This window comes from Elephantulus edwardii, unplaced genomic scaffold (assembly GCF_000299155.1).
Source record: "Elephantulus edwardii isolate Elephantulus edwardi_28Jun2011 unplaced genomic scaffold, EleEdw1.0 scaffold00225, whole genome shotgun sequence".
Classification (NCBI taxonomy): domain Eukaryota; kingdom Metazoa; phylum Chordata; class Mammalia; order Macroscelidea; family Macroscelididae; genus Elephantulus; species Elephantulus edwardii.
This window is the reverse complement of record NW_006399975.1, coordinates 4797358-4807872: the sequence shown is the minus strand read 5'-3', so window position 1 is coordinate 4807872 and position 10515 is coordinate 4797358. Positions and strand designations below refer to the sequence as shown.

The 10515-nt window shown below is 41.3% G+C and overlaps 1 protein-coding gene across 1 annotated transcript in view; it reads left to right on the top strand.

Annotated features, from left to right (window-relative positions):
- RAB27A (RAB27A, member RAS oncogene family) overlaps positions 1-10515 on the top strand; it is a 32552-nt gene that overhangs the window by 15299 nt on the left and 6738 nt on the right. The window contains exon 4 of the mRNA XM_006898245.1: positions 6461-6584. Coding sequence (XP_006898307.1) covers positions 6461-6584 — 124 coding nt within the window. The remainder of the gene's footprint in view (positions 1-6460; positions 6585-10515) is intronic.

The following is a 10515-nucleotide window of genomic DNA, read 5'->3' as shown; positions in this document are numbered from 1 at the left end:
TGCTTGTTAGCCATCTGAATGTCGTCTTCGGTGAAGTGCCTGTTCATATCCTGTGCCCATTTTTCTATTGGATTATTTACCTTTATCTTGTTGTGGAAATGCACATCTCATTTTTCTTGCAGCTAATGATTAAGGTTCTTACAGTCCCTTATTCTCTGCAATTGCTCAATATCCTCCTTGCATCATCCCACAAGTTGTAGGGCTTTTGCAAATCAAGCACGTATAAGGATCCTGACTAGAAATGTACTCACAGAGTCTTAACAGTATAAAATAACTACTTACCTCACCTGTTTTTCCACAGGTGGAAATGGAAACTCTAGACACAGTAGGTGAATCTTGTGTTGTGGAGGAGATTAAAGAACATAGTTATATTTATGGATTTTATTTTATTCTTCATAGAGAGGAAAGAACCCATTTTAATGAATTTAGTAATTTAAAAAACCCACACCATAACACTTTAAATGTATTATTGAAGACTTACAGAGCTCTGGTAGCCTGGTGGACAAGGAGTGGGGCTGCAAACCCAAAGGCAAGCAGTTCAAATCGACCAGCTGCTCCACTGGAAAAAGGAGGATTTACAGTTTGCAGCCTCTGAAAACTCTCTGGAGGGTCAGCTATGAGTTGATGCCACCTTGACGGTAGAGTTATCTTCACTTGAAAGTGTCCACTCCCTCACTTCTTACCTGTTTTTTTCATCTTTTTAAAAAGTATAAAGCTCAATGCTAGTAAAATCAAATGTTAACAAAGAATAAATAAAATTCAATGCTAGTAAAAGCAAATGTCAACAAAAAATGAAACTTTGTTATGTAGCTGCCCATCTTAGTTTTCCCCCTCTGTCTACCAGAATTTTGAGTGTTTCAGGGGTTATTCCTTCTTATTTTGGGGTGAAAACCCACAACACCTCTTTTTTTTTTTTCTGGTTGGTTGGAAAGAGGAGGAAAGATCTCTATCTATACACAGTCCCTTTTTTCTTGTCTCCAAATTCACCATATCCACTTGGGAAAGATAGTATGAAGCCAAAGATGGGCCTGGCTCTGTTAAGGAGACCAGATGGAGCTGAGTCTTTCCCCCCCTCAGCCTGAAATCTGCAAGGACTCAGGCAAGCTTGGATTCAGTCCTGTCAGTCACCTTCTGGAGTTCAGAGGGGTCAGCAGTCCTGGTTACAGTCAGTCTTCACCCAGAGGGGATATATTTTCTACAGAATCTTCAACACCTCACATTTTCTCCTGGGGTCTCCCACATACGGTCCAAGAGCTCAATAGGTTACATGTTTTTATCTTACATTGGTGCTACATTTTATTCTTTTTCTTTTTTTCTGGAGAGCCTTCATTAAAAAAAAACACCACCACCACCACACAACAAAAACACCACCACCAAACAAAACTGGTTAGAACTCTTCTTAATTCTTCAAAGCCTCTCCAGATTCACATCCATGAAGATTGTATACTAACTTGACTTGGATTATATATATATATATTTTATTTTTACTTTATTTTAGAATCCCTATACATACCACTGACATTATAGTGAATAATGTATGTGACTTTTTCCTATGGGCCTTTTTTTTTTTTTTTTTAAGATTGACTAATTTCAACAAACAGACACTGCCCTGGATGTGCTCACTAAGTTGTGCCAAGAAATCTGGAGAACAGCCAGCTGGCCGACTGACTGGAAAAGTTCAATATTTGTTCCCATTCCAAAGAAAGGTGACCCAACAGAGTGCGGAAATTATCGAACAATATCATTAATATCACATGCAAGTAAGATTCTGCTGAAAATGATCCAAAAATGTTTGGAACAATATGTCAACAGAGAACTGCCAGATGTGCAGGCTGGATTTAGAGGAGGTCACGTTACTAGGGATATTATAGCTAATGTTAGATGGATCTTGGCAGAAAGCAAAGAATACCAGAAGAATGTCTATCTGTGCTTCATTGACTATGCAAAGGCTTTTGACTGTGTGGATCACAACAAGTTGTGGCTGACTCTGAGAAGAAGGGGAATCCCAGAACATTTGATTGTGCTAATGTAAAACCTATACTTGGACCAAGAGGCAGTTGTCAGAACAGAGCAAGGAGACACTACATGGTTCAAAATCAAGAAGGGGGTTTGACAGGGATGTATTCTGTCTCCATACCTTTTCAGTCTGTATGCAGAACAGATCATCCGAGATGCTGGGCTATACGAAGAGGAATGTGGCATCAGGATTGGTGGAAGAATCATCAACAACCAGCGTTATGCAGATGACACAATGCTGCTTGCTGAAATTGAGGAGGACCTGAAGCGCTTGCTGCAAAAGATCAGGGACTGCAGCCTCCTATATGGACTGAAGCTCAACATCAAGAAAACAAAGATTCTCTCACCACTGGGCCAATTGGCAGCATCAGTGTGGATGGTGAAGAGATTGAGATAGTTAACAGTTTTAGTTTACTTGTCTCCACAATCAACACTCTTGGTATCAGCAGCCAGGAAATCAAGAGAAGAATTGCAGTGGGAAAGTCAGCTGTGAGGGACCTCTCAAGAGTACTGAAGAGCAACGGTGTCAGGCTGGAGACTAAGGTGCACCTGATCCGGCCTATAGTCTTCGCAGTTACGTGCTATGCATCAGAGAGTTGGACAGTGACTAGGGTTGATAGAAAGATAATTGATGCCTTTGAGCTGTGGTGCTGGAGATGAGTGTTGAATATACTGGACTGCTAGGAGAACAAACAGGTTTGTCCTGGAGAAGGTGAAGCTGGAATGCTCCTTGGAGTCAATGATTCTGAAGCTTCGTCTGACGTCCTTTGGGCATGTTGCAAGGAGGGACTGGTCCTTGGAGAGGGACATCTGGTTTGGCAGAGTGGACGGGCGGCAAAGGAGAGGAAGACCCTTGATGAGATGGATCGATTCTGTGACTGGAGCAGTGGGAATAAGTGCATTTGAGATGGCTAGGTTGGCACAGGATAGAACAGCGTTTAGGCTCTTGTACACAGGGTTGCTATGAGTCGCAGGCAACTCGATGGCACATAATGACAACAACAACAACAACAACAACAGCAACAGTTGCCTTTTAAAAATTATAGGTAATTCACCCTCTTTCTTGAAAACTCAGACTAAAGGGAAATTAAAAAATTGCATCTTTTCGTTTCCTGAGGTCCCACTATTAATCATTATTACTGGTAATATTGACATAGCACTTCTAAGTGCTTCAATGTACTAAGTCAGTGAGTCTCAAATTTAAGCACTTCTGAGTGCTTTAGTGAGTTTGAATGAAAATAATCTGAAAAGCTTGTTAAAAGAGATTGCTGGACATCTGGAACTTCTGATTCAGCAGGTGGTCTGGGGTGAGACCTAGAAATTTGCATTTCTAACAAGTTTCCAGTAAGGCATTGGGTGATGCTTCTGCTCAGTGATGAGCCAGATGTTACCTGGGATAACACTGAATGAATTCATTGAATCCTATTAAGTAGGTGCTATCCTCACAGTTTACTGAAGGGGAAATAGGCACAAAGAGGTAGAAACCTTTCCCAGGATCACAATTAGGAAATGACAGAGCCCGGATTCAACACTAGGCACACTGGGTCTTAAGTCCATGCTCATGACCAAACAAAGGCCATAGAAGGTGTTAACCAGAGCTCAGAGCCACTCTCAAGACAAGTTCCTTAAGAGAGGGATTCTTAAGGAGAAGGCTTAAAGGAAGAGTGAGGATTGGCTGAAGGAAGGGTGTGAAGCATGCTTAACAACTCAGCGGGGTGAAATAACATGGCTGTTCTTGGAAATAGTGCTTAGTTTGGTTTTGCTTACCCTGCCAGACTAAGAAGCTGGTGGTACAGTGTTTAATCACTTGATTGCTAACTGAATAGGTCAGTGGTTTGAATTCACCAGCTGCTCTGAGGTGGAACAGTATTGCAGTCAGCTTCTACTAGATTGCAGGTTTGGAAAGACAGTGTGGACAGATTGGTTCTGGCCTGTAGGTTCACTATGAGTGGGCATAGACTGGATGGGAATGAATTTTGTTTCTAGTCTTGTTAGCTAAATTGCCCCTCGAGCATGTTGGAGTGCCCTCTAAAACTCTAAATGTCAGACCAGGGTTAATGCCCAATAATCATCACTCACAGACTTGAATTTCTTTTGCTAATATACAGTGCACATGACTTTATAATGAGGAACTAAAGTGTCAACATTTTTCTGGTTAACCATGATAAAAATTACATTTGGTCATAAACTTTGAGGTATACCTTATTTTGAAAGTTCGAGTTGCTTTAATTTCATAAGCGGGGTGAGTAAAAAAAAAAATAAAGCTTTCTTTTCCTTCTTAGGAAGATTAAACTTCTTAGCTTATTGAAGATGTTTTGTGTGATTTAATAGTTTTAAAAATCATACCTTTTATAGTTTGTCAGGGAAAAAGAAATAAAGCTGTGGAGTATACGGGGTTCTGTTCTTGGAGAAGGGCATCATGCTTGGGAGGATGGAGGACAGTGCAAGAGAGGAAGACCCTGGGTAGTGGGTAATGGGGCAGTGGGTAGGTGTGTTGGAGACAATGAACTTGGCTCAAGATAGGGCAGCGTTCAAAGCTATTGTATGTTGGTCACTATCAATTGCAAGCAAATAAATGGCATATAACAATAACATGGTTCAGATACTTAAAAAGATGCTATAACCAGAATATTGAATGATTCAGGAAGCATCAAAGGAAGATGGAAAGAATACACAGGGTTTCTTTCAAAAAGAATTGACTGATACAGAACAGTTACATGAAATAGCATCTGATCAAGAACCAATGACAATAAAGGAAGACATTCAAGATGCTCTGAAGTAATTGGTCCCAGGAATTGATGAAATACCAATTGACATATTTCAACAAACAAACGCATCCCTGGATGTGCTCACCAGGTTGTCCCAAGAAATCTGGAGGACAACTGCCTGGCCAACTAACTGGAAGAGATCCATATCCTATTACTGAAAAAGGTGATCCAACAGAGTGTGAAAGTTATTGAACAGTATCACTAATATTGCATGCAAGGAAAATCTTGCTGAAGATTATCTAGAAATGAATAGAACATACATGGACAGAGAAATATAAGCTGAGTTTAGAAGAGGCTGTGGCACTAAGGATATTATTGCCAATGTCAGAAGGATCTTGGCTGAAAGCAGTGAGTACCAGAAGGATGTCTTTTTGTGTTTTATTGACTATGCAAAAGCATTGGACTGTGTGGATCACAAATTGTGGCTAACATTGAGAAGAATGGAAATCCCAGAACAATTGATTGTGCTCATTTGAAACCTATACCTAGACCAGGAAGTTGTTGTACAAACTCAACATGAATCATGTTGCATGATTCAAAATCAAGAAAAGAGTGTGTCTCCGGTGTATCCTTTCTTTATACCTTTTCAATCTATATTAGAACAGTTTAAGAGGCTGGACTTTATGAAGAATACAGCTTCTGGATTAGAGAAAGACTTGTCAGCAATATGCGTTGTGTACTCACACAATCTTGCTTGCTGAAACTAAGGAGGACTTGAAGCATTTGCTGAAGAAGATCAAGGACTTCAGACTTCAATATGGATTGAAGCTCAACATCAAGAAAACAAAGATTCTCACCACCAGCCCAAATGACATCATCATGATAAATGGAGAAAAGATTGAGGTTGTTAACAATTTCATTTTACTCAGATACGCAGTCAACACTCTTGGTGCCAGCAGTCAGGAAATCAAAACACAAGTTGTTTTGGAAAAAATGTGTGCTGTGAGGGACCTTACAAGAGTGCTAAAGAGCAACTTTGTCATTCTAGAGACAAAGGTGTGCCAGATTCAGGCCATGGTTTTCTAGATTGCTTGCTGTGCATTTGAGAGCGGGACAATGACTAAGGATGACAGAAGAAGCATCGATGCTTTTGAGTTATAGTGCTGGAAAAGAGTATTGAACATATAATAGACTGCCAAGAGAACAGGTCTGTCCTAGAGAAAGAGAAACCAGGATACTCCTTGGAGGCAAGGATTTTGAGACTCTTTCTTATGTAACTTGGCATTCTGCCAGGAGGGACCAATCCTTGGAAAAGGAGATCATGTTTGGAAGTGTGGAGGGACAGCGCAGGAGAGAAAGACCTTGGATGAGATGGATTGACACAGTGACAGTGGCAATGGGGTCAGATGTGTCAGATGGTGAGATTGGCAGAATAGGGTAGGGTTCAGAATTATTGTTCATAGGATCGCTATGAGTTATAGTCAACTTGACAGCACATAACAACAACAACATGGTGTAAAAAGAAGTTGGGTTATATGTTTGAATCCAGGGTATATATCTGTCCAAGCTATTCAATTTTACAGATTAGGGTGTTGATGCTTTAAAAGCTATTCTGTATCTGTTTCTTATGTCTGTATATCAATTTGCATGTTTCATAGAAGTTTTGCATATGTTCTCTATTAATGACGGCAAACATTATTATTAATCTACAACAATTTAAAAATCTTCTCAAATAGGTCAGCTACAAATGCATGCATATTGTGAAAACCCTGATATAGTATTATGTGGAAATAAGAGTGATTTGGAAGACCAGAGGGTTGTAAAAGAAGAGGAAGCCAGAGAACTTGCAGAGAGATATGGGTGAGTAGTTCTTGTAGTGAAATCTAGAGAAAGTGTATTTCCAATATAAACATTACCACATGAAGCAGAATTAAATAAAAAAGTGAAAAATAAAAAAAAAATCAGAAGTAGTTCTTGGTAATGTCAAATATCTCCTTTGCATAAACACTTTATGATCATATTCATGTAATGTATGATATAAGTATTTATGATAATGGGCCCATAATGAGACCTTCACCCAATAATTCAATTCCAGTTTTTTACTCTCTTCAGACTTATGAAAAGATAGCGTTTACCCCAAGAAACAAACAGGTAATTTCTTGAAGAAATTATGTTTAGCAAGAGAATTTAAAAATCAGTTTGTGTGCTGTTTTAGAGAGCTCCAGGATACAAGAGGGCCTTATTGAGTATTGAAGGGGCTGGCTATGAAAGCTGGATGCTGGCAGAGGGTGTGAGAATTCCTTCTGGTTCAGGCTATGGTCTTGTGGTTGTAGGTCAACATAATGATCTTAGGGGAGTAGGATCATAGTAGCAGCAGCATAAATGGAACATAAAAGTAGAAATCAGCAGCTGCTTGTAAAATGTCACAAGTCTCTTCATTGTTTATTAATTACCTTTAACATAAGTGTCTTTGGGGAGCAAGTGGGAAGAGAAATGAGCAGAGAGAGGCAGACTGTGGCGTGTAGGGGACATTACCCAAGTGGCGGCCTTGGTTTTAAGCAGAGTCTGAGAAGACCAGAGCAGACTTTTCCCCTTCTCACTGTACAATCATTTGTTGCTTCTTCTCCCTTTCCATCTGACAGAGATTCAGAAAGTCCTCAGGATACGGATTCACAATGGAAAAGGAGTGGTAGGATGGTTTTCACCCGAGGAAGGAGATTAGCCTTGAACTCTCAGGGGACTCTGAGTTTCTGAAAGTCTTTGAACATGGAGGGATGTTATGTATACTATTCTAGAAGATCGCTCTGGGATGAATTGGAGCGAGGGAAGGCTAAGAGACAGTGATATTGTGGTGACCTGTGAGTTGAGTTGGGACTTGTAAGTGAGAAAGGGAAAAGAGGAGTAAATGAGAGAAAATACTATTCTATAAGGCAGAGCAGGATTTTAACTCTTCTTCAATTCTGGCTCACCTGTCTGAAGGAATTACTGACCTACTCCAGCAAAGACTGTTGCATGTTGAGGTTTTTTATTTACGGTTTTAACCTTGGTTTCAAATAACTCTTGGAAGATTTAAAAAAAAATACTCAGGTCTAGACTTCACTCCTGAGCTTCTGACATAATTGGCATGTTGTAGCAATCAGGGTTCAATTAGAGACACATACTTATATATAAAGGGATTTGTTATGGATTTGACCTTAAGTAATTGTGGGATCTGATTAAGCAATCTGAGGCTGATGCTGAAGGTTGACTCGCACAGGGCCGGTAGCCAGGATGCAAAGTGGAGAGAACAAGGACAAGCTGGGACTCAGGATGGAATGAAGCTCCAGTCAGGTCTTGTCTCTGGTCTTGATGGTGTGAGTATTGGTCAGAAACCAGGGCCCTTCATCACAGAGCTAAACACACACCCCTGATCTCAAGAGTCGGAGCTGAAGAAGGATCCAGGGGAAGGTGCAGCAGGTGCAGATCTGCCCAACAAGATGAGTCAGCAAGCAAGCATCAAAGTGTAAGAGCCCCCATATGGCCGCTGTTTCACTTCCACCCTCCCAGTCAGCCCCCATTAACCTCTTCTTGCCTGCCCTAACTGGAAAGGGAATTCTAGGCAATGTTTGGTGGAGCCAAAGTGAGACATTGCAAAGCTTCCATAAGTGGTAGCCCTCCACCTGGGCTTTTAAAAGGTCTCTGTGGGATTTTGATGGGCAGTGACTGAGAACCACAGACTTAAATTGATTCTGATGTGGAATTTGAGAAAACTACACAAGTGATTGTAATACGCTCCCCTGCCTCCCTTGAAAGGGACTGAAGTCTTGTAATAGGAAGGAACAAGAGAGACCACATTCTGCAGAGAGCACTGAAGTGTTGAAACTTGGAGCGGTGTTGCAAGGGAGTAAGGGGGAAATGTGATGAAGCAATGGAGACCATGGGCTAGACCATGCTTTTGAGAAATATTTCGGCAAAAGTAAAGACATGCAGTTAAGGGAGTTAACTAGATCAAGTAAGAGTTAATTCTCGAGTCCTGGGGTAGAGGAGGGTTGAATTCTCCCCCTCTGGGTTCCTCACCCTCTTGCCTGTTTCCTTTGGTGTATTTCTCAAGATTCCACAGCCTGCCTGCTACTTGAGTCTGCCAGAGGCTCTTTGGGATGAAGATGGGCAGTCTCCTGTTATGATTTACAGTGTGGGAGACCTGAAGGAGGGTCTCTGTGAGTTGGAACAGACTGTATGGCAGTGAGTTTGGTTTAGAGTTTTTGGAGTGAAGCCCACCTATTGATAATTCTAACTATTCCAGGTCTTGCTACTGCTGGTTCAGGATAGCATTTGAGATTCACTAGTGTAGATGACTCACCAACAATCTGCATTATGCAGATGACACAACGCTGCTTGCTGAAACTGAGGAGGACCTGAAGCACTTGCTGCAGAAGGTCAAGGACTGCGGCCTCCAATATGGATTGAAGCTTAGCATCAAGAAAACAGATTCTGACCACTGGGCTGATCAGCAGCATCTTGATAGATAGTGAAGAGATTGAGATTGTTAACAATTTCAGTTTTCTTGGCTCTATAATCAGTTCTTGGTACTAGCAGCCAGGAAATCAAAAGATGAATTGCATTGGGAAAATCTGCTATCAGAGACCTCTCCAAAGTACTGAAGAGCAACGATATCAGTCTGGAGACTAAGGTGTGCCTGAAACAGGCCATGGTCTTTGCAGTTACTTGTTATGTATCAGAGAGCTGGACAATTGACTAAGGAGCCTAGAAGGAGAATTGATGCCTTTGAGCTGTGGTGCTGGAGAAGAGTATTGAATACAACATGGACTGCTAAGAGAACACATAAGTATGTCCTGGAGAGGGTGAAGCCAGGCTGCTCCTTGCAGGCAAGGTTCTGAAGCTTCGTCTGACATACTTTGGACATGTTGCAAGATGAGGTCAGTCCTTGGAGAGGGATGTCATGCTTGGGAGGGTGGCGGGACAGTGCAGGAGAGGAAGACCCTTGTTGAGATGGATTGATTCAGTCACTGGGGTAATGGGAGTAGGTGTGTCGGAGACAGTGAGATCAGCAAGGGATAGAGCAATGTTTAGGGCTGTTGTACATAAGGTCGCTAAGAGTCACAGATGACTTGATGGCACATAACAACAACAGCAATAGTGTAGATGTGTAAATGCACAGGAAGAAGATGTGACAGTCAGCGGCCATAAAGATTCACAGCCTTGAAGCCTCATGTGGCAGCTTTACTCTGACCTGTAGGGTTACTATGAATTGGTATTGACCCAGCAAATAGGTTTGTGTTTTGTAGATGCTCAATTACTATCAGGCACGCCACTAGTAGATGTTTCACTTGACGGTATAGTTGGACAGAACTGTATGTACAGAATGAGAGCCAGTGGTCTACATGAACCATGCCATGCATACGTGAGGGAAATGTGTGGGGTGACTCACTTATCACTGGGAAAATCCATGGGTGAGGACATCTCCCCCTCGCCTGCCCTGTCCTTTGTATCAACAGCAATATAGACAGGAAAACAAACTGTAGGATTGGGATCAGGAGGGAGCAGACAGGAGCTTTTACACTGTAGATAACACTGATTGCTTCTAAACGCTCATCCACACGCCACGGTCACAAAGGTAATCATAATAAGATTTTTGTTCTTGATTCAGAGTTGAGCAAAAATGGAAAGTAATTAAAGCCTGGCCACTGAGCATAGTCATGCCATGTGCTGTGTAATGAAATGGACAGCACATATAAAACAAATTTTTTTTTCTATAATTATATTTTATTAATTTTCATAAACATTTACAGAG